Source organism: Hyperoodon ampullatus, assembly GCF_949752795.1.
Source record: "Hyperoodon ampullatus genome assembly, chromosome: 6".
Classification (NCBI taxonomy): domain Eukaryota; kingdom Metazoa; phylum Chordata; class Mammalia; order Artiodactyla; family Ziphiidae; genus Hyperoodon; species Hyperoodon ampullatus.
In genome coordinates, this window is record NC_136919.1 from 8,094,229 (window position 1) to 8,121,681 (window position 27,453).

Sequence of the window (27,453 nt, forward strand, 5' to 3'; positions counted from 1 at the left end):
AGGTTCAGGGCAGTAAAGGCCACACAGAGCAACACAGGGTGCTGCGACCATAGCTTTGGAGGGGGTGACGTTCTTCCCGAGGAAGATTCCTGCAGAGGTTTTGGGGAAGAGCTTCCGGCAGGAAGAGAAGGGGGGCGGGAGGGGACATTTCTGTCACAGAAGCATCTGCGGGGGACGGGTTGGAGGAGGCCAGAGCAGAGGGTTGAAGGGGAGAGGCAGGTGATGGGGTCAGAGGTTGGCTGCAGGGGGGTGTTGCTGAGGGCAGGGAGCCGAAGTACCCTGCAGGCCCCGGCAGGAGGGAGCCAGGCAGGGCTGCAGCCCTGGGCCAGACGGCGTGTGAACTGTGGATCCCTCACTGCTGCCTCTGTCCTCTCAGCTAAAGGGCTTGTTCACTCCAGGTTGGCAAGAGCGAGGGGGTCTGTGACTCGGGGAGATTACAACCTGTTTAGGAAGATAAGATGCCCTTGGGAGCGGAGGCCTAACAAAGGGTGGCTGTGAGACAAGGGCAGGTGGCCTGCTGGAGATGGAAAAGAGCTCTCCTGGGCACTGGGCCAGCGGGATGGGGGCCATGGAGCTGGCCAGCGGGAATGGCCCCTGCATTTGTCTCAGTTCATGTATACATTGGCTCAATAGGTGGCCACGTGCCATGCGCTGTGTTAGGTGCAATTGATGAGGGAGCGGATGTCAGGTGGGAAGAAGGGCCCGGATGGAAGCCTAGTGGGAGGACCCACGGCCTCGCTCAGTAGGCAGCGGGGCCGCAGAAGGAGGGAACAGTGGAAGATGAGACCACGTGGGGCCAGATGGCAGAAGGCCGTGAGTGCCAGTCCGAGGTGGGGCAAAGCCTCGACCTTTCCTGCTAGGAGAGGCCATCCTTGCTCCGACAGCAGCAGGACAGGCAGGAGGCTGGGAGGTGGCAGGGTCTAGGCCTGGGGCAACCAGACAGTATCCAAGGGACGAGACTCCTGGCAAAGTCATTACGTGGGGAGCCTAGGGCCCTGCATGGGAAGGGGATATGGGGATACGACACACTTCCAGCCCCACGCAAAGGCTTCTGGGAAACTGGGTCCAGGCAGAGGTTTCTAGGGGGAATTTCTCCCAGAATGCTGTGGCTCTCCTGTCTCCCCACTGGTGGGCATGAAGGAAGGTCAGCAGGAGGGAGTCAGGAGGGGTCGGTTGCTGGGGGTGGACCCTAGGAAAGCTCGGTTCAGCATCAGCAGGTAGGACTTTGATGGAGGGTGATGAGGGCGGGAGGCCCCGGGTCTAGTCCTCAACCCCACACGCTCTCACTTCCTCCGATGGGACCCAGCCGAGACCGCTCCAGTCATGGCCAAAGTTAACTTCCTGAAGACACCTCATCACGGCCAGCTTTGCTCTGAAAACTTCACCGGCTTCCCACTGTGGTCAGGACCAAATCCACCTCCTAGTTTGGGGTTCAGGGCCCTCCCGTGAACTCTTTTACCCCGTGACCCCTGTGAGGCCCCTACCCCCCACTCCTCCTTGGGGGAGGGGGCACCTCCCACCAGCTGCAAACCCCACATGTGCTGCCTGAAGCAGCCACTCCAGCTGTTTCCTGCGGATGCTCTGCGGTCCAGCCAGGCCCGCCCAGGGCAGCCCCACACCTGAGCCCCATGTGCTGGACGCATGGATCCAGCTGTGCACCTCAGAGAGTGGCCAGCCCAGATATATCCCCCGATGCTGGCTCATTGGAATTCTTTATTAGCTAGACTATTTTAAAATGTTTTTTAAGACTTGGTTTCATTTTTGTATGGTTATGTTTTAGGTATTTTTTTATGTTTTAAAATAACTTGAACTATACAAACACTGTAAGATGGAAAGCGAGGGTATCACCCAGTCCTATTCCCTGTTGACAGTCTAGGGTTTAATCTTCCAGATTTTTCTTCCATGTACTTTTTTTTCTTTCCCTCTCTCCCTTCCTTCCTTTTCTCCTTCCCTACTTCTCTCCTGCCTTCCTCCCTCCCTCCCTTCCCCTCTCCTTTTTTTTCTTTCTTAAGATTGTAGCCGGGAAAAAAATCCTGAAACTTTAATATCCCAGCCTTGGTGGAAAATCCATAGGTCATGCGCAAATGAAATAATTAAAACAGCTACTTAAAATATTTTTTGTTCAGTTTGTAAGATTTTTAAGGTTTTTTTATTGTGGAAAAAAACACATAAGATTTACCACTTACCCATTTTTAAGTGTACAGTTTAGTAGTATTAAGTTTTTTTACACTGTTGTGAAACAGATCCCCAGAAATTTTTCATCTTGCCACTCTGAAATTCTCCCTTTCCCCTCAGCACCTGGTAACTATCATTCTACTTTCTGTTTCTATGAATTTGACTGCTTTAAATACTTTGTATAAGTAGAATCATACAATATTTGTCTTTTTGTGACTGGCTTATTTCCCTTAGCATCATGTCCTCAAGGTACATCTATAGATGCTTGTTGTATTTAAAAAAAAAAAAAAAAAGCATGGAGAAACCTTTAAGTAAGAAGTGAAAGTCTTACCCCCACCCAGGCGATCCTGTGCACACAGCTGCTCTCTCAGTTCTGCTGTAGTTCATCAACTTTAAGATACCGTTGGGGCTTCCCTGGTGGCGCAGTGGTTGAGAGTCCGCCTGCCGATGCAGGGGATGCGGGTTCGTGCCCCGGTCTGGGAAGATCCCACATGCCGCAGAGCGGCTGGGCCCGTGAGCCATGGCCGCTGAGCCTGCGTGTCCAGAGCCTGTGCTCCGCAACGGGAGAGGCCACAACGGTGAGAGGCCTGCTGTACCACAAAAAAAAAAAAAAAAAAAGATATAGTTGATTTGATTATAAGACAAAACGATTTCAGAGATTTTTGTTTTGTTTTATAAATTTATTTATTTGTTTGTTTTTATTTTTGGCCGTGTTGGGTCTTCATTGTGGTGTGCGAGCTTTCATTGTCGTGGCTTCTCTTGTTGCTGAGCACGGGCTCTAGGCGCACGGGCTTCAGTAGTTGTGGCACACGGGCTCAGTAGTTGTGGCCATGGGCTTAGTTGCTCTGCGGCATGTGGGATCTTCCCGGATCAGGGCTCGAACCCTTGTCCCCTGCATTGGCAGGCGGATTCTTAACCACTCCACCACCAGGGAAGCCTGATTTCAGAGATGTTAAAATGCAAATAAATAAATAAATAAATAAATAAAATTTTAGGGATAGATTTTACACACACACGCACATACACATCCGCATGTTTAGAATTGTTTTCATGAAGGTGGGATAAGATCAGTGCTCTTGGGCCTTTTGCCTCTTTCTCTTGCCCCACCAGCTACACAGACCTCCAGCTTCCTTTCTCCAGCTGACTCTAGGGCAGTTGCCATCTCCCCAGCCTGACTGTCTGTGCCACTGTCCCTCCCATCAGTCAGTCTCCACTGGCACTAGAGAACATCCTGTACATGTTTTTGCGCCCACTTGTGTGATTCCTAAGAATAGAAAGACACATTTGAAAGTTTGATTGACATCATCAATTTGCTTTCCCCATCATCAATTTGCCAGTTCACACAACCACCTACAGCTTTCGAGAGGGCCTTTCGAACAATTTCTAAGGCAGACCCTCTGACCCACTACTCACCCCTCCCACAAATGGTGAAACTAAAATCCCAATGAATAAGAACCTTGTCTGATGTCACAGGTGGCCATGCTGCGATTAGGCCCAGGCCTCCTGGTGTCCAGACTGCTGTTGTTGCTAAGAAACCACCCATCTAAGGTGGTCTCACCCTTCTGATAGTCTCATCCTCTTGCTTAAACACCTTCCATGGCTCTTTTGTGCCTGCAAGACAAATTCCAAATTCAACCCACTCCATCTGGGGCTGCTGCCTTCAAGGTCATTATGTGGTCTAGTGGTCAGGTGCCTGAGTTCTGAAGCTGCACGGTCCTAGGCTCTCATCTCTGTTCTGCTACATCATTGGGCACCTATTGCTGTGTCCCGGTCTCATGCAAAATGCTGGGTAAACACATCACCCTCTACCTGGGAACCCCAGGCAAGCTCTTTTACACCTGTGACCCTCACTTTCCTTCTCTGTGTTTAAGGATTGACAGACATGGTCTGAGGCCAATGCTCTGCCCGGCACCTGGTGCCCACTGAGACTCATTAATGGGAGCTGTTCTTTTTTTTATCAGGATTGTCAGTCCCCCATCTGGGTGCCCTCAGCATTCTGAATGACCCACATCCTCACACAGCCTCATTGGGAGCTGCCTGGCAGCTGCATGGGATCGGGGCTGGGGTATTTTTATAATCTACACAGCCACCGCCTCGGAGATGGGTATGTGGGTGGTCTTTGGAGTCCTGGGAAGTTACTGTCCCAGAGGAGCTCTTGGGTCCCTTCCAACAGAGGAGGAGGAGTTCCAGGTGGGTCTTGGCCCAGGGGCCTCTGGGCAGGGTCCGAGGAGGGGCTGGGGGACTTTGTCCAGCCAGCAAAGCCCCCAGAATCCATGCCTCGGTGCCCTCCATCCCTGGTTCTGGCCTCTCTCTGCCACCGATTTGCTGTGGGATTTTGTGCAAAGAGCCTCTCCTCTCTGGGCATGTTTCCCCAGCTGTCATACAGGAAGCCTGGTCCCGTCCCCCTGGAGCGATGCGGGCACAGTGGGGGTAACGAAGGAATGAAAAACCCTGGGGAAGCTGTAAAGTACCCTATGCGTGTGCAGGCACAGCCACCTGCAGGTGCACGGCGAGGGCGCCTGCCTGGCTTCCCATCAGGGCTCCGCTCTGGTCCAGTGCCCGCTCCCTTCCCGGTCCGCTCTCCCTCCCTCTGTCCCTCCCTCCCTGCCATCAAGGAGCGCTGGCTCCCGGCATGCCATGCGCTGCTGACAGCCTTATAAATAGTCGCCTTTGCGGGCGGGCGGCCGGCGAGGACGGGCAGGGCACGCACTGTCCCCGGTGCCCACCCGCACCCCTCCCTCAGGTCAGTGTGTGCCCGTGTGTGTGCCTGTGCACGTGTGGGAGGTGCCCCTGCGGGGAGTGGGAAAGCCGCACGCACCTGGGGGGTGCGTGTTTGTGTGTGTCAGGGTATCCTCGGGGTTTGTGTGGCTGTGTGTTTGTATCCATGGTTGTGATCTGTGTGCATCCGCTTGCCTGTATTCCCCAGGCTCTGCTCTGGGTATTTGTGCCACACTGTGTGTGCCATTGTGGATGTGTGTGTGTGTGTGTTGCTTTCCCTCCCAGCCTCCGAGACAGTCACCCCATTGTCCTGCCGGCACTCTTGGGGCTCCAGGTCCCTGCCCTTGGCACGTCCCAGCTGGGGATTGGGGAGGGGGAGCTTGGCTGGACTGCCTGCCCCGAGGACCTGGGCAGGGGCAGCCTAGGTGATGGGAGGAGCTATCCCGTCACGTCATTTTGAGTGCTGGGGGGACGGGAATCCCCCTGGATGTTTGGCTCCCTGTCCCAGCCTCCTGAAAAGCAGGGGCCCTGTGGGAGCCCTAGGACAGCCCATGGGGCCTTTCCTGAGTGCTGCTCAGTTACCTACCTCCAGCAGCAGCAGGACTGGGCCTGGGGATACAAGCCCAGAGAGGGTACAAGCCCAGAGAGGGTACACCAGCTGCCCGAGGTCACACAGCTGAGTGATAGAGTTGGGATTTGAACCCTAGCCAGTTGCCAACCACTGGAAATGCTGCTCTTGGTCAGAAGCTGGGAGACCTGGGTCTTGCCCTGGCCTCGCCTTGTGATTGAGATGAAGTCTCTGTCCCATTGGGCCTCAGCTCCCCAGGCCCCTCAGCAGACCACCCAGTCATATTGGGAGTTGCCGTGGCCCTGAATTGGGGACCTTATAAGGCCTGAGTGCGGAGCCCGTAACCCAACTCTGTCCTGGACCCCTGGCTTCTGTGAGGACTCTTCACAACCCAAGTTATTTTGGACCAAGAAGTGGCAGGTGCCAGCAAGACAGAGGGGCTTAGGTTACCAGGAGGGGGCAGGGCAGGGTGGGGTCGGGAACACTCCTCAGGGTGTCGCTGCAGGCTGTCCCTGGCCTGGGAGCCCTCTCCCTCCCCCACCAGCCACAGAGGGGCACTGGCAGCCCTTACTCTTCCTAAGCACACTCAGCAGGAAAGAGGTTATAACTCATACCCCATGAGCAGCGGGATGGTCAGCAAAGCTGCTAAAGGACCTAGTGGGTGCCAGGCCCAGGGCAGCAGAAAACGTAGCCCCAAGTGTGACCCCAGCCAGGCCCTGGAGCAAGTCTCTCCTCCTCTCCAAGCCTCACTTCCCTCGCAAGGTGACTGTGAGGATGGAGTGAGGCTCCCGGCGCTATGCTCAGCCGGGGCCCAGTGTGGTGGACACAGGCCTGCAGTATACAACAGAGAGGCCCAGTACAGTGTGGTGTGTGTGATGCTGGGCGACGGTCACCTGCCAGTGTGGGAGTGGAGAGCAGAGTCCAGGAAGGCTTCCTGAAGGAGGTGACACCTGAACTGAGTCCTAAACACTAGCACCTTAGGGAAGGGCATCCAGGTGTTGGGTGCAACATTAGCCGGACCCTGGAGTGGGACACGGTCGTGGTGGGTGAGGGAGATCGAAGCAGTTCAAGCAGTGGCTGATAAGGCTGCAGAAGGTGCTGGGGGCCAGTTCGCTGGGCCCGGTCAGCTACGTTAAGGTTTATTTTGGGGACTGAAGGGGCCATACATGGAAGGGTTTTAAGCAGGTAAAGACGTGGTTTGATGCTTGTCAGAGAAAACCCTGCAGATTGCCTGGTGGGGTATGGAGGTAAGGAGGCCCACGGGAAGCTGGAGCAGTGGCCAGGTCCCCTGCCTGGAACACGGCAGTGGCGGTGAGGACACAGACTGGAGGGAAGTTCCGAGCGGAGGGCTGGGACTTGCGTGTGTGGGGTGGACGTGAGCGGGTAGAAGGGCCTTCACTCTGACGGCAGCCTCTGGCTGGGTGATAGGGCGCAATGCTGGGGACATGGGAGGGACTGTTTAGAGGCTCGGGGTCTGCGGGGTCTCTGGGCCTGTCCAGGGGCTGTAGATGTTTAGGGCTGGGAGAGGAGGCCTGGGCTGGCTGAGCAAGGATGGGGGTCCTGGGAACCTGAAGCCAAAAGTGAGAGGGTGGAGTAGGGGCCCCGGGTGGGGACGTCCCCGGCAGGAGGAATGCTGGCCAAGGGTTGAGGGTCAAAGGCCAAGGCAAGAGTGTCTCTGATGTTTGCTGGTGGCCTTGGGGAGGGCTGGTGGGTGGGGAGTAAAGAAGTGGGGGCCAAAGATGTGTTGCAGTAACTCTGAAGACACTGATGGGAAGGGAAGGTGGAGGGAGACCCCTGGGGCTGTGGATGCAGAGCGGAGGGTCCCAGGAGGCATTGGGCTTGATTTACACACTGAGGGAAGGTGTGGGCAGGGACCACGTCAGGGGTGGAAGTTGGGCCTGTGCAAGGGTGAGAGCCTGGGGACCCCCCTCAGTTGAGGACCGTACAGGCTGTGGTCACGTGAGCAGCCCCGCAAATTTCTCTCCCACCCTGGGCCTCTGTGTTCCTTTGAGCATCCTGGTCCAAACCTCATCCCAGATGAGGACACGTGCAGCTCCCCTCCCACCTGCCTGCCTCCGGGCCTTCCTCCCGGCCCTGGGGAGTGTTATGCAGGACCCAGGGCCTGTTTTCCCGGAATTGCAAGGGGAGCAGCTCAGCGGCTGCTGGTGTGGCTGTTTATGCCCCTCGGTGCTGCCCCCGCTGTCTGGCTCCAGAGGGAGGAGGCAGGGACAGGACAGCGGAGGCACCCAGAGGAAAGGGGACTTTGTGAAGTCCTCCCAGCCTCCTGGGCCTTCCCTGCCCCCAACAGCCCCTCCACCCTCAGAGGACGGTCAGGGCCTAGCACAGCATGTGGCTGGGCAGGAGCAGAGGCAGGAGAATCCCCCTCACCGCCCCCCCGCCACCTGTGCCCTTGTCTTGCAGAGTGCTGACTCGGCTTCCCAGACCTGGGCAGGATGGAAGGTACGGAAGCTCCTCTCTTTTCCTGCTCACAGCCTGGGCCTCAGTGTGCCCATCTGTTTAGGGGGTGTGCTTTCGGGAGACATTCGGGGAGGGTTTGGACGTGGCTCTGGGGCTGCTAGAAGGGGCCTATCTGGGGGCCTCCAGCATCCTCCTCAGGCCTCTCATGGGATATACCAGCTCCAGGATTACTTTTAGAAGGGAAGAGGCCTCCTTGAGGCTCCTAAGGGCCGCACAGCTCACCTCCTACACTGGTATTTATAGAGCTGAATCTCTGGCTCTTTCTGGAGAGGGGGCGGCACTGGTGAGGGAAGGCCTGCCCTGTGGAGAGGCCCCAAGGGTGCAAATGCCAAGGCAAACAATGGCACATTCCTGCCCCTCTCCCGGACCAGCGGGGGTGGGTCTTGAGGATGTCTTGGGCCCCCCTGGCCCCTACAGGCTGGGACCTGGAGGGAGATGTGGGCCAAGAGCCTGGCTGGCCCACCTCCTGGCAGCACCACCCATCCCTCCCTGGCGCTGGGCCTCGGCCTGGGCGGCTCTTAAAGGAACCCAGCTGTCCTGGCTGCTGCTGCGGTCATCCTTCCACCCCTGGGCCTCTGAACATCCGCTGCCAGTGGGCTGTGGCCTCCCCCCACGCCCAGGCTTGTGCCCATCACACGGCAGCAGACGATGGGAACCCAGAGAAGTCGTTCTTCGGCAGCTCCTCTAGACCTCCAGCCCCGTGGCTGGGAGGACCCCGGGGAACTGCCGAGCTCACCTCCCCGCTGGGGCAGGGACTTCTTTCCTAAGTGCACACAGCGAGCTCCTACTTCCCTGAGAAGCGGGGAAGGCCTGGCGGCCTGGGAAGAGGCCCCGGCCCCAGCCCTAGTTTTGGCATCCCTGGAGCGGGCCCCTGCCTCTAGGCCTAGGTTCCCCCCTCTCTGGTGGGGCTACGGTCTTGCTGAGTTCTGAGATAGAGGTTGAAACGTAAGCTCCCTCCCTCTCCGGGCAAGGGTTCCACGCGCCCACCAGAGCCCTCTTCCCCGGCAACCGTCTCCAGGGCAACGTATGTTGTGGTTGCCAACTCCACACTGGTACCGCCCAGGGAAGGCAGGCGGCAGGCTGGCCCAGGGCCTGGGAGGGGAAGGGCAGGGGACACGGCGGAGCAGGACCATGAGGGCCTGCCGCTCGGCACCAGACTCCCGCAGCATGGAAGACGCTAACGCCCGAGGTGACCAGGCGTCTCGGTCCAGCTGCCCACAGGGAGGGGCCGCGAGGGTTGGCGTCCGAGCCCCTGAGGGTCACCCTCGCAGCGTGTGCTGAGCCCATAGCCTTCAGGCCTCTGCCTCCCTGCCTGGAACACCCTCTTCTCCCTGACCTGTCCCAGTCTCTGAGTTCTCCTCGCCCCATTATCCCTCACTCTGGGCTGACTCGTCTGCCTCTCTGACGGGACCATGAGCTGTGTGTGTGCGACTGCCTGGGGCCCAGCACAGGCCAGGGATCCCAGAGGTACCTCTGGTTCTTTGTCTAGTGACTCACTGAGCTCTGCTTCCCTTTTCTCTCCCACAGAGAAGCTGAAGAAAACCAAGATCATCTTTGTGGTGGGTGAGTCCGAGGCAGGCGGGTGAAGCAGCAGGCAGGGAGGGGCTGTGCAGGCCCTGGTGGGAGCCTGGGCCTGGGGCTGCACCCTAGGCTCTGCCCCCACTTCACTGGGTGACCCGGGCAGACCCTGTCCCATTTCTCGGGGCTTCTGAATGGGCGGGCGCTTGCAGGCGGGCCTGGCTCGGGGAAGGGCACCCAGTGTGAGAAGATTGTCCAGAAGTACGGCTACACCCACCTCTCCACCGGGGACCTCCTGCGGGCTGAGGTCAGCTCAGGCTCGGCCAGGGGAAAGATGCTGTCGGAAATCATGGAGAAGGGGCAGTTGGTGCCACTGGTGAGTGGGCCCCGGCAGGGTGAGGGGTGGGGGGCGAGGGAGGCCCTGAGTGGACACCAGCCAGCAAAGCCCATGACACACCAGCAAGGCGGACCATGACCTTCCCTGTTTCTGAACCCTCCTGAGGGTCCCCACTGCCCTTGGCAGAAAGTTCCTTCCGGAAGCTCCCAAGAGCCTCCAGGACCTGCCCTGCCAACCCCTCCAGACTCCCACCACCCTGGCCTTTCTGTCCCCTCACACTGATCACACTCCTCCCTGCCTGGAATGTTCTTTCCTCCCCATCTTTCATACCTTGCTGACTCCTCAGACTCAGGCTAAGACCCCCCGACCTCCCGCCAACTTGATACTCCAGTAGCCTCCCTTCTTTGCCCGTATAACCCATGTCATGCTTGGAAACTACAAATCAACTGTGTGAATGTCTGTCCCCTCAGCAGACTGTGAGTTTGCGAAGGGCAGGGAAGGTCTGCTTTGTTCACAGCTGTGTCCTCAGGGCCCAGACAGAAGGCTGGGAGGAGGGGCTCAGTCATATTATTGAGTGAATGAAGAAATAAGTGAATGAATGAATGAATGATTCAATCAGTCCATCAAGTCGTCACAGTTCACAGAAGGCTTCCTGGAGAGGGAGGCTTGTTTGGGAAATCTGTGTTAGGCCAGAGGGCATTTCCAGCTGTGGGGCAACATGCAGAGGCCTGAGGAGGGGGTGGAGAATAGGGGGTCATGACTCCGCCTTCTTTTGCCACGCCTCCAGGAAACAGTGTTGGACATGCTCCGAGATGCCATGGTGGCCAAGGCAGATACTTCCAAAGGCTTCCTGATCGACGGCTACCCCCGGGAGGTGAAGCAGGGGGAAGAGTTTGAGCGGAGGGTAAGTGCAGCCTCATGGAGCTGTGACATGGGATGAGCCGGCAAAGGCTGCTGTGATGGGCAGTCCTGAGCAGAGGGAGAGATAGACTGATTGTGGGCGGGTGGGAGGGTGGGCAAGGAGGGAGACCAGGGAGACTTTCTGGAAGTCTTTCTAGAAGTCTAGAAGAAAATGAATGGAATTCATTCATTCATCACCAGGCTGGGGAATTCACAAACCTGGCTGCAGGTTCCAGCTCAGCTGCTTGAGGCCTTGGGCCAGTCAGTCTGCCTCTCTGAACCTCGGTGTCCCCAACTGCAGAATGGGGACAGACATTTCTCAGCTGCCTTGAGGGACTGTGTGGGGATTAGAGAGAATGCATCCTTCAAAAGTGGGGCTTGGCACCCCATAAACACACGATCAGAGGGGCAGGGAACAGCATGGATAGGGCTGGAAGGGGCACGCTGGTGTGGGGAGAACAGAATCTGTGGGGCAGGGCAGCCGGCAGTGATGTGGGTGGGGACGTTCAGGCCGGGCTGAGGCCTCGAATGCCACAGAGGGGCGTCTAGTCTCCTTCCAGGTGCCATGGAGAGTCTGGCTGGAAAGAGTGAGCCTTGAGGATGAGGGCTCTGGGCTGCCTGGCACGGGTGTCCCCCAGGAAGACTTTCCACAGTGGGGGAGCACCTCACTCAAACACACACATGTGCAGGCATATGTGCCCACAGGCATACAAGCACACGTACATGTGCACACAGGTACAGACACTTACACATGCACAAGGCCAGAGGCATATGCACACATGTACACAGGCATGAAATGTACACACACGCAGACTCATGCAACGTGTGTGCACGGATGCAGTACATCCAGATACAGGGACGCACAGAGATGCACACATATGTGCACACACAGATGCACACACATACACCAGTACCTCTGATGTCACAGGTCATATGGGGGAAACAGATGAAACTGCAAGTGCCTAGGAGGAGGGAGAGGTCTGCTGACCTCTAAGGGTGGGTTCGGGCTCAGGGAGGGCTTCTCGGCAGCAGGAATGCCTGCGGGGAGGACCGGGCATCTTAGGGGGCTGGGGCAGGACCTCCATCCCCATTGCCTGTCTCTGTGAGGCTGGGCCATCTTTGGGCTTCCATAGCTTTGAGCCTCATCCAGAGGGAGGATATTATATTCCTTGACCTCGAAGTGGCTGCAAGACCTCAAGAGAGTGTCTGTCCTGGTCTGGGCCTCAGTTTCCCTATCTGTGCAGTGGGGATTGGCTGGGTTTCCTTCAGACTAGGAGGCCATGGACCCTGAGGTCAGATGCCAGGCAGCCCTGAGGCACGTCCTGATGTACCAGATGCATGATGTCGCCTCAGGCCCTCAGGGTCACATCTAGAAAATGTGGTTAATGAAAGTTAACCCATCCCTGCTGGGGCTGTTGTAAGTGCTACTGTGCGGGCTGGGCACCTGGTCTTCTTGGCTCTGGACACCAGGGGGCGCCTGGGCCTCACCGAAGGAGGACTGGTCGGCCTTCTGGCCCTTGCAGATCTTCCCCGCGGATGAAATGCTTATTGCAATGACAGTGACATTGCTCCGAACCCCCAGAGCTCAGCAGGCCCCCTTCACTCAGCCCTCCTTATTCCTTTGTCAAGTTCATATCCAGCCTTGCAGGTATAAGACGCACCTACCTGCCCTCGGGGGCTCCAGGCCTGGCTGGGAGAGGGACCTTAAGTAAATAACCAGAGACCCTCCTGAGACAAGCTCGCGGCAGAAGTAAAGGGGGACTGGAAGAGCATGTCCCAGAGAGCTGGGATGGTGGGGGGGTGGGCATCTGCAAAGACTGTCCTAGAGGAATGAGATTTTAGCTCAAATCTGACGGCGAGCACTTGGTATTGAGGGAAAGCGTTCCTGGCCAAGGTTCCCGGCATGAGCAAAGGCCCTGGCAAGGGAGGAGGTGGATGAGAGCCCAGACCACAGACAGTCCGTGTGGCTGAAGCCAGGAGAGCAAAGGACTGAGAAGCACGAGATGAGGAGGGTGGGAAGGGTAGGTCAGGTAAGGAGTTAGGACTTTCTCCTGAGGGCACTGGGGAGCCATGGAAGAGGTTTGAGCAGGGGAGGGGCAGGGCAGATGGGTTTAAGGAAGGTCCCTCAGGCTGCCTTGCGGGAAGGGCTTGAAGGTCTGAGTGGGTCTCAATGGGGCCTCAGAAGTGGGAAGATGGGGAGGAGATGGCCCCAGGGGGCAGGAATGAGGCCCCTGTAAATAGTGCCCTGCCTGCAGATCGGACATCCCACGCTGCTGCTGTACGTGGACGCAGGCCCTGAGACCATGACCAAGCGGCTCCTGAAGCGTGGAGAGACCAGCGGACGTGTGGACGACAATGAAGAGACCATCAGGAAGCGCCTGGAGACCTACTACAAGGCCACAGAGCCCGTGATCGCCTTCTACGAGAAACGTGGCATCATCCGCAAGGTGCGGGCCCGAGGGGGCCCTAGGCCACCTGGGTCTTTGCCTGGCTTGGCCTCAAATTGCTGTGACCTTGGGCCAGCCCTCCTGTCTGGGCCTTGGTTTCCCCACTGGTTGGATGAGGGGCTGCTGCCCACTGTGGCTGGGCTCGGGGAGCCTGGCCTGGCTTCCGGGAGAGGTCAGCCCCCTGCCTCGGTGGGGCCCACCCAGCCTTCCCCGGCATCTTGCCCTCACGGCCCATCTCCCCACAGGTCAATGCCGAAGGCTCCGTGGACAGTGTCTTCTCCCAGGTCTGCACCCACCTGGACGCCCTCAAGTAGCAAAGCTGGAGCCCCTTCCCCAGCTCAGAGCCCGGCCCCACCCTCGTCCTGACTCAAGGCCTTCCCACCCTGAGCTCAGCGCTTCCACCCTGCCTGGCTGGAGTACAGGCAGAGGAAGCCACTTTATCCTGTTTTCATGGACAGCCGAGCACTAAAGGAATTTCCAAGGACATTCAGTTTTACTCCTTTTTCTTTGATTCCATCAGGGATGATTCACATGGCGTGGCCGCCCCAGCCTTGAGTCCCCAGCCCCTCCCCTTCCCGTTCCTCTTCGGACCCCTCAGCCCACCTCAGCCGGCACCCCTCTCCTAGCTCCGTTGGAAGACGCAGGGCCCTTCCTCACACATGGCGTGCTGGGCCTGGGCTGTGCCAGGCCTGGGGACACTGGGTGACTGAGGAGTGGTCCTGGCTCTCGGGGACTCGTGGTCAGGCAGAGCTGGGCCCTGGCCTGGGTTCCTCTGCATCCTTGTCGTGTGGCCTTGGTCCTGAGCCCCTTAGCTCTCTGAGCGTGTTTTCTGTCCCGAACCCCTGCTGGGGACTGGGCTGGAGCAGGCAGTGTGGTCATGGGCTGTGGGAGGGCTTCCTGGGCAGTGGGGGCAGCACACATCAGCCGGCCGAGTGGGCAGCGAATTGGCCTCCTTGGTGCAAGAAGCTCTGAGGGTCCGGAAAGGGCATCAGGATTGAATGGGGGGGTCATGGTCAGGGGTGCCTCCCTGATGAGGTGAGACCCGAAGGATATCCCACCATGTGGTCCTGGGCAGGTCACAACCTGCCCTTCCTGAGCCCATTTCCAAATCTGAATTAGGATCAGTGCCCCCTCCCCCCAAACCTCCCCCAAGGTTAGGATGAGAAAACACTGAGCAAGGGGTGTGGGTGGTCAGTTACCTTGGCCTGTGGGACCGGAGACCAGAGCAGCCTCAGGGAGGTGCAGGGCTGGGGTGCTTTGGGGCCGCCCCAGAATCCCCTCTTCTGTTCTCTTTGACTCTTTGACCTCATCACGGAGAAAGTCTCCATTGGTGCTCACATGTCCCTAACACCTGTCCCAAGCCCAGCTGGCTCCCTTTAAAACCAAGAGAGCCTTCAGCAGGGCATCCCCAGCTGGAACGAAATCCTGGGCGGGGCTGATGGTGCCCCTGTGTGTCCCCTTCTACCTACACAAGTGCGGCTGGTTTTCCATTGAAAGTAGTTATTTAAACTTTCCTTTAAAATAAACGTATTTAAGTTTTAAAAGATGAGTCTATTGAAAGAAGAACACGAAATCAATAAATGATAGCACAGGGGAGGTAGGTTCTAGAAGGCAGGAATCATGCGGCCCTGGGTGGGGTGCGGGCCGAAGGCCTCTGCAGCTGGCCTTTCTGTGCCCCATGCCACCTGGGGCGCGCCGGGAAGCCCCAACTCACTCTGTGACCGCCCACCTCGGGGTCTCCAAGTCGCATCTGTCAAACTGGGCTAAAACATACACACACACACGCATGCACATGCATACTCGTGCACACACACATCCTCTGTCGAGGTTGTCATGATTAGCGCAAGGATGAGTGGAAAAACACGCCCCCAAGATGATAAAAAGCTAAGAGAAATCCACCTGACAAAATTGTCTTCAATATCTTCATTTTTTTAAATTACAGCTTCATTAATTCAGGTGTGTCTTCAGTTTATAAAAACCTAAGCTGACCCAAACTATTCACCATGGAATCACTTTATTCACTAAAGAAAAAAAAACCCTTGAAAAAAACACAAAATGTTTAACAGCTCCAGTAACTACCACCATCCCATCCTTGCCACCGCGAGCCTCCCTTTGAGGGTTTCCTTAGTTCACGTTTCCAGAGCAACGGCTATGCTGGCAAAAGATGGTGTCGCGAGCCCCCAGCCTGCTGTGCTGTGGCTCCCAGAAGGAGGGCAGCCGTATTCACAAAATTCCAGACCAGCTCTGGGCAGCTCAGTGCCCAGAGCCCAGAGGAGCCCCTAGTAGCGGGAGTTTCCTTGAACTGGAACTCTGGAGTGGGGCCTTGAGGGTACGGAGGAGTTTGCTTCACCAGGAGACAGAGGGCGTGGAAGGGCGGAGGGAACAGCTCTGCGGAGCCTCAAAGGTGGAGAGGACCCGTTGTGGGGAGGGCTGAGGCCTTAGAGGGACAGGAGTGCAGGCTAGAGGCAGGGCAGTAGCAAGAGCCAAGCCTGGTGACTGGTGGGCAGCCAGGCTCTCAGGGCCTTGAATGCTGACTCAAGTATCGTCTTTCCCATAAGAGCAACGGGAAGCTCAGAAAGAGCTTTGTTTTTTAATGAAATATTTCAAACAAAGTGAAAATTGGAGGAAATAATATAATGAACACCCATATACCCATCACCAAGATTTAGTAATTGGTAACATTTTTCCATACTTCATTGTTTTACTTTTGCCAAGCTATTTTTTTTTTTTTTTTTTTTTTTTTTTTTTGCGGTACACGGGCCTCTCACTGTTGTGGCCTCTCCCGTTGCGGAGCGCAGGCTCTGGACGCGCAGGCTCAGCGGCCATGGCTCACGGGCCCAGCCGCTCCGCGGCATGTGGGATCTTCCCGGACCGGGGCACGAACCCGCGTCCCCTGCATCGGCAGGCGGACTCTCAACCACTGCACCACCAGGGAAGCCCTCGCCAAGCTATTTTAAAGTAGATTACAGATATGAGAAAATTTCACCACTGAAGTCTGACTTCAGCATGACTCTCCAATAAATAAGGACACTTTCCTATATAACCACAACTCAGAGGTCCAAGAACACTAAGTTATAGTAACACTGTGATAGGTAATAATCAGACCACATGCAATTTTCCCCAATTGTCCCCAAAATGTATCTTTGGTCAAACCGGGACGCTATCCAGGACCACACGCTGCATTTGGTTGTGATGTCCATTAAACCTCTTTTAACCTAGAACGCCCTTCCTACTCTTTGACATTGGCCTGTGATGGGATCAGCTGTCCTACAGAAAATTCTTCCTTCCAGATTTGTCTGTTGCTTCTTCGTGGTGGTGTTTAACTAGCTCCCCCGTCCCCTGAATTTATTGTAAACTGGAAGTTAGTTGTAGTCTTCGTAGATGCGAGTGAAGCTTTTGGGGCAGGAGTACCTAATAGGCGAGGCTCAGGAAGGGTTTTTAAACCGGACAGGATGGTCAGATCTGCAGCGCTTCCAGCTTTAACCCGCACACACATCTCCCTGGGGTCTTATTAAAAAGCTGATTCTGATTCAACAAGTCTGGTTTGGGAGGGAGGCCCCAGCTGCTGGTCCGAGGCCCACACTTTGAGGAGCTCAGAGAGAAGCTGCTCTGTGAAGGCGGGAGCCCAGGGAGGGTGTGGGAGGAGGGGGCATCTCTGGGGTCAGCGTGTGCTCAGCCCCTAGTGGTGGGCTGAGAGGGCGGCATGGCATTGGATCTGAGACAGCAGAAGCTGTCACACTCTTGAGGTCTCTGGGGACACTCCAGGCTTGTCGCAAGACGTTGGAACATTCTAACCATCCAGAGGACTGGTACAGTGCCTCTGTAACTTCAGACAGCGTGGGCCTCCAGATAGGGAGGTGTCCTCAGATGCCTCCCGTGTACTGAGCCCCTAAGTCTTGGCCTCGGGGCTCCTGAGGGCCTGGCCGGAGGCACTGAAGTGGGAGAGGAAGGAAGCGGAAGCGGGGAGCAGAGGAGGCCAAGGCTGTCGCCTCCCAGACGCGAGAGGGGCCTCGAGTAAACAGGAAGGCCTGGCGGCTCCACAGTGGGGGGGCTTTGGGGGGGTGCAGAGCCCTACTGGACATGCGCAGCAGGCGCGCACAGGGCTTCCTCTCTGGCAAGCAGACCCAGAGAGGTTGTGTGGCTTGCCCCAGGTCACACAGCGAGGCAGGGGCACAGGACTAGACCCTCGCCTGCCTCTCCTGCTTCTGCCCCATCCTGGGGGTCTGGTGCAGGGTCTCCTGCCTCTGCTTCCCGCTGTGGTTCATGGGGTGCTGGACAGTCTCTCCCCTGCTTGGGCCTCAGTTTCTCTTCCTATGAACTCAGAGTCCCTACAACTCAGAGGCTCTAGAATCCTGGCCAGGTGGAATCCTTCTGCCTCCTAGGTGGTCTTCACGGGTTCTCTAGACCTTGGGCATCATTGGGTTTTATCAAGGAGGTCAACATCACCCAGGAGGCGACAGGTACCAGGACCTTTCCTCGGGGAAAGAGAGGGAGACTTTGAGGGATTTCCCTCTTCTAGAATAGAGTCTGGCAGGACCACTGACCCTGGTCACCTCCCTGTATCCTTGGGGAGTCATTGGCCCTCTTCAGAGACCCTGTCCCTGGGCTCAGAATGCCCCCAACACCCACACCCTGGAGACTCAGAATCACAACCTATGAGACCCCAGGCTGTGTAGCCCAGTGGTTAAGTCCATTCATTCATTGCATGAGCACTTACTGAACGCCTGTCATGGGCCAGGCACTATGCTAAGCGATGGGGATTCAGCAGCAAACAAAGCAAGGCCCGTGCCCTCATGGAACTTCTGTTGTAAAGAGGGAGACGGACAGAATAAACAGTATATAGTATGTCAGATGGGGACATGCGCCCAAGGTCCAATTGCTGGTGTGGGGAGAGGACTATTTACAATGAGATGGGAAACCCTCACTGCCCATGCGACATTTGATCTGCAACTTAAAGGATGAGGAGCAAGACCTGTGGTTATCTAGGGGGACAGTGTTTCAGGGAGAGGGAACAGCAAGTGCAAAGGCCCTGAGGTGGGCATGTGCTTGGTACGTTCAAGGAACAGCAAGGACGCCAGCTGCAGTGGACTGAGCGAGTTGGGGAAGAGAAGAGGTCGAAGAGGGGACAGGGGTGGGGAACCTCGAGGGCCATTTGAGGGGCTCTGCCTTTTACACTGAGCGACATGGTTGCCTGCAGAGGGCACTGAGCAGAGGAGGGATGGAACTTGACTTGGTTTTAACGGATTCCCTTTACGGTGTACAGAATGGGCTGGGAGCAAAGGTGGAAGCAAGAAAGCCCACTGAGGCGGTGACTGCTATATTACCAGAGGTGCTGGTGGTGACCAGAGTGGCATCTGTAGGGTGGCGGGAACCCTACAAACAATGGGAATTTGGGGGGAGGAGACAACAGGATTTACTTATAGGTTGGATGAGGGGCATAACAGAAAGAGTCAAGGTCACCCTTAAGTCTTGAGCAACGAGAGGAGGGAGCTGTCATGGTCTGAGATGGGGAGACAGAGGCAGGAACAGTTGGCAGAGGACGAATAGAGCCCAGTTTTGGATGTGTGAAGTCTGAGTTGCTTATTAAGAGCCTGGAGCCTGGGGGAGAGTTCTGGCTAGAGACACAAAGCTGGGAGCCACCAGTATATGGATGGTATTTAAAGTTATTTGTCTGGGCTTCCCTGGTGGTGCAGTGGTTAAGAATCTGCCTGCCAGTTCAGGGGACATGGGTTCGAGCCCTGGTCCAGGAAGATCCCACATGCCGCGGAGCAACAAACCCATGCGCCACAACTACTGAGCCTGCACTCTAGAGCCCGCGAGCCACAACTACTGAGCCTGCATGCCACAGCTACTGAAGTCTGCACACCTAGAGCCTGTGCTCTGCAACAAGAGAAGCCACCGCAACAAGAGAAGCCACCGCAATAAGAAGCCCGCACACCACAATGAAGAGTAGCCCCCGCTCGCCGCAACTAGAGAAAGCCTGCGTGCAGCAAGACCAAAAATAAAAATAAACAAATAAATAAATAAATAAGGACAGACCTTGAGTTAGCCGTCTCCTGTTTGCCCCCCAGATGCACACTCCATCCCCATGGACACATCTACCTCCTCTCAGCCAAAAATAAATAAATAAATAAATTTAAAATAAATAAATAAAGCTATTTGTCTGGATAAGGGCACCCAGAACAGTCCTTCTCAAACTTTAATGTGCACGTGAATGCCCTAAGGATACTGATGGAAGACAGGTTCTGATTCAGCAGGTCTGGGGCAGGGCCTGAGAGAAGCTCCCAGGAGATACTAAGACTCCTGGCTGTCCAGTGGTTAACACTGTGCACTTCCACTGCAGGGGGCATGGGTTCGATCCCTGGTCAGGGAACTAAGATCCCACATGGCGTGGCCAAAAAAAGAAAAAGAAAAAAAAAGACTACACTTTGAGTAGCAAGCATCTAGGGCATTATATTCTATGGCCAAGACCCATGGGTGGGCAATGAAATCAATAGGGTGGCAAGTGATCAGTATTTGAAAGAAAATGGAACAGTGTGGATGTACCTCATAAGGGTATATATACCTATATATAGTTTCACAAAATGTTTGTTTTAATTATTTGAGCCTGAATCCCAGGGTTTGTGCTGAGACATGACGTCATGGTCACAAAGATTTGAGAAAACCTGACTTGGGAGTGAGGGTAAACAGAGAAGGGAAGAGACCCAGGGTCCAAGCATGGGAGGATGGGGAGGAACCAGTGAAGAGACGGATAAGGTGACCAGGGAGGTGGGAGGAAAACCAGGATGGAATGTTCTGGAAGCCAAGGGAGGAAAGACAGGCCCAGATTTGAATTATCCTCTGCTTCTCCTCAGCCCTGTTGTCCTGCACACCTGAGCCTCAGTTTCCTCCATTGTAAAATGGGGACATGACAGTCTCAGCCCATTAAAGTGGCCGTGAGGTGGCACTTGGCACAGGGCAAATGTGTGAGGGGTGCAGTGATTCTGATTGTTCTCCTGGGCTTTGAGCTCCCCCAGGCCAGCAGGCTGGCCTCCCACTGTGCAGGGGAAGAAACTGAGACCCAGAATATGTTAAAGTCTTGCCTGAAGCCACAAGGGCAGAGCCTGGATACCCTGGCTCCCAGACCAGTGCCCTCTTTCCCCTGTACCCACTTTTTCCCTTGCCCATGTGGGTCTGGCCCTGTTCTTTTCGACAGCCACTGGCTCCAGGCCGGTGCTGGAGACGGACTGCTGCCTGGTGGGGGGAATCCCTGGGGGCCGCCTAAAATTCCTCCAGTGGCCAGTGGCCAGGGTACACGTGCTCCATCCCTTCCTGCAGCCCCGGCCTTCCCGGCCAGACAGGGGGAGGAAGGAGTGGAATTCGTGTACCTGCCCACGGTGGGGCCCAGGCACAGACATCTGGCTATTGGCCACGTCTCTTTGGCGTGTGGATAGGCAGGCGGCACCCGAAAATGTCTGTATCAGTCAGAGCCCCAGCAGGAAACAGATGGCACGCTCCAGTGGGATAATTTGAGAAGAGTTTAATGAAGGGTCTGTTGACACAGGTGCGGGCAGGGTGGAGGGAAACCACAAGGGACAGTGCAGAAGCCCGGGGCTGGCAGCAGCCGTGGGCCATGACCATCCTTGGCCTGAAGGGCTTTGTGGAGAGGGCCAGGTCAGGGCTGTGGTCTTCAGTGCAGGGAGGCCACCAATTTGCAGCGGCCCTGCAGGGAAGGCACCAGAGGGACAAATCCTCCACCTCCTTCCCCTCTCTGAACTGTGCAGGGCTGAGAGGAGGTAGATGTGTCCATTGGGATGGAACGTGCATCCGGGGGGCAAACAGGAGACCGCTAACTCGAGGTGTGTCCCTGCCTGTAAGACAGTGTGACCGTGCAGCTTCCTGGGGACAGGCAGCCCAGTCCCGGCCTGGCCTCTTCCACTGGGGAACAGGAGCGAGGCTTACCTCTCTGTGCCTCAGTTTCCCTATGCCTCCATGGTCCCAGCCCCTGCCTTATCTTCCAGGGCACTTCATGATTTCAAGGGCCAGAGAGTCCTGGCTCTGTGCTGGGGACACAGCGGTGCAGAGGCATCAAAAGCCCCTGCCCTCGAGGGGCTTCTAGTCGAGTGGAGAGACCTACATAGCACAACTCACACAAGCGGGGGTGGGGGAGGCCCACAGTGCTGTGGGAGCTTCGGGGTGACCGCCTCTCCACCCCAGGGGGTCCCAATCTCTTCCTTCCTCCACCAGGTCTCTGGGGTCAGGGCTCCAGGCCCTACTGTGCTGCCTATAGATTTTTCTTTCCCTGGAAGTTTGCTGCATGTTTTTCCTGTGTCCACCTGCAGCCTCTCCTGCTTTCAAGAGAAACCAGGTGGGTCTTGTTTACAACGTGGGAGGGGTTGGATTGTGCAGCATGAGGGTGGGAGGGAGGGAGGTTTGAGAAGGGCCTCCTATGGGGTCCATGATACGGCCTCAGATACCCCAACGCCCATTCTGGACCACAATCCCCCACACCCAGTGACATCTGTTCCCTCCAGATTCAACTCAGATGGGAGCAGCAGGGAAGGAGCTGAGCTTGGAGCCAGGCAGTCCTGGGGTCTCCAGCTGGGGGTCTCCCAAACCTCAGGAGGCCTTGGGCTCCTCCTCTGTCAATGGTGTGACTTAGGGGTGGCTGTGAGGATTCAGAGCTGATAAGGTGAACGCCTAGGGCGGGGCAGAGGGAGAGTTCAGCCCCAGGGAACTGGATTAACTAACTGTCCCTGGGGCACAGACTGCTGGTAGGGGGGCCTGGGAAACCTCACCCAACCTTCCCCTACTGAAGCCACCCTTTGCCTCGTGGCACCCACCTCCCCATCTCCGTGGCTGCAGGAAAAGACAGAGGAGCTGCCACTCTCGGGCTGCCGCTTTGGGGTGGCCCCGTCCTCCCTGTCACGGCCTTCCTGGCCTGCTGGGCCGAGATGGGTCTCCTGTGAGCCCACACTCATGCCTGGCTGGGAATTGGCCACGCAGCCAGCCGCAGGGCTGGGCAAGCGAACGAGCCACACCCGCCCTTCCCACCCGGGGGTCAGCTCCTGCAGACACAAACACACTCCTGCTCTGCCCTCTGCTCCCTGCAGAGGCAGCCAGGGCTCCCACCTTCTCCTCCTTCCCTGGGCTTCAATTTCTCCATCTGTGACCAAGACAGTATAAAGAGAAAAAGCCCTGGCTCCATCCCCGCTGCGGGTCCTGCCAGCACACACCAAGATTTGTCTCTTCAAAGCTTGCTCTGCCAGCACCTTCTGCTCCAGAACCCTTCATGACTCCCCATGGCCTTCAGGAGAAAGCCCTGGCATTCAAGGTCCCCCTCCCAGAGCAGGGCCAGAGTCTGCCCCTCCAGGCTTCCCGTCACCACCACACCCCTGCTTGTCCCATGGTGGTCAGGCCACTTCTTGCCTCTATGCCTTTGCTCAGGGTGGTCCCCAGCCCGACATGCCCTCCTCATCCTTTCTTCTCTCCCCACCCCCAACTTGCCCAGACCTCCACAGGCCAGGCCTAAAGGCCACCTCCTCCAGGCAGCTCAAGCTTCCTCCTCTGAGCTTCCTTGGGCCTGACCCTAAAGTGCCACACGTGACCAGCACCATGGTAGGCATGTAGGTGGCTCTTACTGTTTGCAAAACAAACAAGGGACAGTTCTGGGATTGTCTCCCAGGCTCAGGGAGCACTGATGGGTGAGCGCTTCCTGAGTGCCAGGCCCAGGGCTCTGCGCTGCAGTGCCCCGACCCACAGAAACCTCACAACAGCCTGGTGAGGAAGGCATCATCGTGCCCACTTTACAAACAGGATGACTGAGGGTGGAGGGCACTGGCTCGAGATCTCACAGCTCAGAGCAAGCACTGCAGGGTCTTGAACGTCAGAAATGCCATTAAAGGGACTTCCCAGGTGGCGCGGTGCTTAAGTACATGGAACAGAGTTCCACATGAAGCCCCTTGGCCAGGCCTGGCCCCTGGAAGTTCCCCTTGGTGGGCTGTTGGGGTGATTCTTTTCATCTGCCCCCGGGGGCTGCCAGATGCACCCCACCAGCCAGCCCTGGAGAGGGTGGGATGGGAGGTTGGGTGTGTGGGGAGACGAGCCTGGAGCCTGGGTCCTCCCACCCCACTGCCTCCCCCACGCCCCAGGGCCCCCCACCCAGCGACAAAGCCCGTGGCACTTCCTCTCCCCGCCTGGCAGGCCGCCTGGCCCGGCCCCTTGTCTAAGGAAGCGCATTTCCTGCCTCCCCGAGCCAGGCTGGATGAGCCGGGAGCTCCGCACTGCTGACGCTCAGACCCCAGCCTCCATCCGCATCCACAGGCCGTGACTGCTGCCGCCGTCCACAGGAGCCCCGCAGCCCCTCCCCGCTCAGCCCTTGGCCAGCGACCCCCGGCCTGGCCCCGCGCCCCCGTGCCCACTTCTCCTGACCCCTTGGCCGCCACCTCAGAAGGCTGGAGCAGGGACGCCGCCGCTCCAGCTGCCTGCTCCCCTTGGGTCCCCGCGAGAGCCCACGTCGGCCCCGGCGCCCGCCTGCAGCCCTGCCCCTGGACACCGGCTAAGGCCCAGCGCACAGATCCCCGGGTGGACAGCATGGACCGCGGCACGTTCCCCCAGGCCGTCGCCCTGCTGCTGGCTCTCTGCAGCCTCGGCCACACAAGTAGGTGTCCAGGGACCCGGGGTGGGGAGACTCGGCCCCCAGGGCACAGACCAGGCCCCAAGTGTTCCGGGCCTCCTCCGTGTGTCCCGAGCTCACGTCCAGTGGAGCTGTCCTGGGACGTTTGAACAGCCCAAGACAGATGCCACGGGGTGACCAACCATCCCGGTTTGGCAGGACGAAGATCTTTCAGCCCTAAAAGTCTCAGGCAAACAGGGATGAGTTATTTACCTTAACTCTGGCTACTCTGGCTTCTGCCTTCCCAGCTATGTCCAGTTTCTCCCCAAGAAGCCCAGGTCCCAGAGTGCTGTGCAGCCCCTGGAGACTCTCCTGCCCTCTCTGGGCCTTAAGTTTCCCATCTGAGGAACGTGTGGGATGGAGAGGGTGTGCGGTCTCACAGCAGATCGTGGGCTCTGGGTTCAAATCTCATGTCATTATTTCCTCGCAGTGTGATCTCGGCCTCTGAGCCGAGTGGGGATGGTAGGAGAACTCCCCTCGGGGCTGTTGGGAAAGTCGGCGGTGAGGCAATGCTTGTAGAGAGGGGCAGGCTGGTTGTTTCTGTGTTGTTGTTGTTTTAGGATTAGTTTTAGATTCCTCTACCCTCACCTTCCCCGGGATCTGTGAATGGCTCCCGGAACCCTTCGGACGCGGTGCTCTCTCTGCTTCTACCCAATTCTCTACTCCTCAAAAAGAGTACAGGGCTTCCCTGGTGGCGCAGTGGTTGACAGCCCGCCTGCCGATGCAGGGGACACGGGTTCGTGCCCCGGTCCGGGAAGATCCCACATGCCGCGGAGCGGCTGGGCCCGTGAGCCATGGCCGCTGAGCCTGCGCGTCCGGAGCCTGTGCTCCGCAACGGGAGAGGCCACAACAGTGAGGGGCCCGCGTACCGCAAAAAAAAAAAAAAAAAAAAAAAAAGAGTACAAGATGCGGGCACAGGCCCAGACTAGGTGTTCTGCGGAGGCTCCTCAGCCTGGGGGCTTCTCCAGGTGGTCTTGGCCTCTGCTGTCTTCTGAAATGAGCAGATGAGGGGCAGTGACTCCCAGCCCCTCATCCCACTTACTGTGGGCCTCGCTGGGCCCTGCCCCGCATCCGCCTAAAGCCCCAGGACAGCCCTGTGGACACCCCTTCACCTCCGGCACATCCAGGCCCTCCTTAAAGGATCGGGGGTGGGGGGTGAGCATGGGAACAGCAGCAGCGGTGGCCACCCCCTCCCCACCCTACCGTAACCCGCAGCATTTGAAAGTCCCTAACCCTTGATCTCTAAAGCTCTTACCACTGCCTCACTGATAGACAGGAATGAGTCTCAGACATTAAGTGACCCAGCAGGGATTTGCCCCAGGCCTGGGCCTCCCCTGAGCACTTGCTCCTGACCTCGGGTGATACGGCGACCCCTCTTGATACAGCTCCTAGTCACCCTGCAACACTGCGGCCTTTATTGCCCCATTTTACAGGAGGGCAAGTGGAGGCTGTGACCTGCTAAGTTCACACAGCTCAGACTGAAGCCCTCCCTGAGCTCCACGATAGGCCCCCAGGCCACCCTGCCTTCCTCCCACCTCCCCCCACATTCTAGCTTGGTAACACTCTCTTCCTCTAGGTCATCAGAGAAAGATCCTGGAAGCTCTTTAGGGCCTGGTTTTATAGGATCAAAGGCACTGGTGTGCTGGCGAATAATGAACAGCGGAGTGGGGGGTGGGGTGGGGTAACGTTTGTCAATATCCACGGTGTAAATGTTCCCACAGGGCTGATTTCAAGCTATCAACTCAGCAGACTCAGAGTTGGGGCGGCTGCACAGTAATAAACCTTTATCTCCTATTTCCACCACACAGATATTACAGACGTAGATAACCTCAAGAGCACAGATAATACAAAAGGGAATAAAATAATTAGTGAGTAATGAGTTTCGATACTTATTAACTTTTAAATGTATATAATTTATTTAATTGTAAGCTTATAAAATTTAATTTTTAATAATGGCTATGTTTAAGAGCCAACTGGAAAAACTCCTGAAAATGTATCAGTCTGCTTCTGCGAGCAGGTACTAGCACCCAGTGATCATAGGGCTCAAGGGCATCCCAAAGCATCTAGCCCAGCTCATCTTCAGTATGGGAAACTGAGGCCCACAGAGGGCAGATGGGGACCAGGGCCAGGGTGTGGGAGCCAGATCTCCACGCCAGGGGAGGGAGTGGGAGTGCTAGTGACCCAGGCATCCTCGTTAAAGCTGGAGGGGGTCAAAATGGGATGAAAACATGTCCCAAACGAGTCCAGCCTTCTGGGAACACAGCTTGGCAGAAGCTTTCAAAACCATAACTTGTGTAACAGACTCACCTTCAGAAGTCAACCCCGTGGAGTTACTTGCCCAACTCTGTAAAGATGTGTGGTCTGTAGGTACCTGTAACAAAAACCACACAACTGGAAACCACCCAGTGTCTGCCAGCCTGGGCCCTATGAAGTGGATGACTGTGCAGTGGAACCCTACACAGCCGTTACCAAGAAAAAGCTAGCTACAGATCTACATTGCCGTGGACATATGTCTTAGACACATTGTCAGGTGTCCAAACATCAATGACTCCATTTCTGTAAGAATAAAATAGTAATAATGCACAATATGCACAAAGAAAATCCCCATGTCACTGTTCTTTAGCACTGGGTTCCTCTAGAGGATTTTCATTTTCTAAGACACACATTTTTGTCATGTTGGAATTTTTTTTTTAACTGAAGTATAGTTGATTTACATGAACTTTTTAAAGAACAAATAGGTACAGATTTTTGAAAAGCAATTTAACCATATATTCGCTTTAGTCCACTCCTCAAACGAAACAGATAAGAGGGGGAAAAATGACCTCCCCGGCTCCTTTATTAGTATGGGCACTGTTAGCATGCTGGTGGATTGCTTACTAGTTTTTGTCTAGCTTTTTAAGGTAATTTTAATGCAGGTGGATCAAATTTGGAAATCTTGTGTACCCTTCTTATGTCCCAGAAGTTTTCTGTGTTGTCATGTGGACTCCATAACCATCCCATTGTGGTTCTAGAATAGTCTCTCCCTCAAACGTGCCATCTCATCGTTTGCCTAATGAATTCTTTATTGTTAAATACTTAGGTGGTTTCCCCTTTGGGGCCAGTTATAAATACCACTTCCATGCACGTTTTTGGTACATGCATCTTTTCCTGTATTTTGGAGTATTTCACTTGGATAGAGTCCCAGAAATGGAGCTGCAGGGGTTCGTGGCCCATGTTGGGTGGTTGGGATCAAACAGTGTCTCCTAAGTGTGGATGAGCGTTCGCTGGAGGATGGGGTCCCCTCTACTGCTGGCCACATGTGTGAGGGTCTGGGACTCCCTGGAGAGGGGGGCAGGACATGTCCTGCTAGGGATGCAGGACACAGACCACAAATATCCATCTCTTAGAGCCTGCATTGGGGCAGCTTCCCATTTGTCCGGAGGAAAGGGAGGTTGAAGCAGGAGCCGTGTGAACCAGGAGACAGTGGGTCCCTGGGGATAGTGGGGGCATGACCTTTAAGGTTCTCACTTCAGCCAGACAGATGGTGACACTAAGACCCAGAGGGAGAGAAAGAATTGATGTCTCTCTCATGCACACAGATGGGTCAGTGATGGGCCCTCTGAGGACAGGCCTGGTCTATTTATTTGCTTGAGGACCTGACAGGGATCTGGGCAAGAGG

General features: G+C 56.3%; 2 protein-coding genes across 3 annotated transcripts in view; both read left to right on the forward strand.

Moving 5' to 3' along the window:
• Nucleotides 1-4,835: 4,835 nt before the first annotated feature.
• AK1 (adenylate kinase 1) lies at nucleotides 4,836-13,617 on the forward strand. Its single transcript, XM_079706017.1, has 7 exons — nucleotides 4,836-4,918; nucleotides 7,883-7,921; nucleotides 9,467-9,502; nucleotides 9,670-9,833; nucleotides 10,582-10,698; nucleotides 12,950-13,141; nucleotides 13,387-13,617. The coding sequence occupies exons 2-7, from the start codon at nucleotides 7,915-7,917 to the stop codon at nucleotides 13,453-13,455; spliced, it is 585 nt and encodes a 194-aa protein (XP_079562143.1). The 5' UTR covers nucleotides 4,836-4,918; nucleotides 7,883-7,914; the 3' UTR covers nucleotides 13,456-13,617.
• Nucleotides 13,618-23,698: 10,081 nt separating this feature from the next.
• Nucleotides 23,699-27,453, forward strand: part of ENG (endoglin) — a gene marked incomplete at its 3' end in the record, with an annotated part of 29,302 nt that continues 25,547 nt past the window's right edge. For both annotated transcript variants that reach the window (XM_079706899.1, XM_079706898.1), the window contains exon 1: nucleotides 23,699-23,780. In XM_079706899.1, the coding sequence (XP_079563025.1) occupies nucleotides 23,714-23,780 (67 nt within the window). In that variant the 5' untranslated portion in view covers nucleotides 23,699-23,713. The remainder of the gene's footprint in view (nucleotides 23,781-27,453) is intronic.

Coding starts and splice junctions, on each gene's coding strand:
- AK1 (XM_079706017.1), top strand. Junction 9,503..9,669: donor CAAGATCATCTTTGTGGTGG/GTGAGTCCGAGG, acceptor GGGCGCTTGCAG/GCGGGCCTGGCTCGGGGAAG. Junction 9,834..10,581: donor AGGGGCAGTTGGTGCCACTG/GTGAGTGGGCCC, acceptor CCACGCCTCCAG/GAAACAGTGTTGGACATGCT.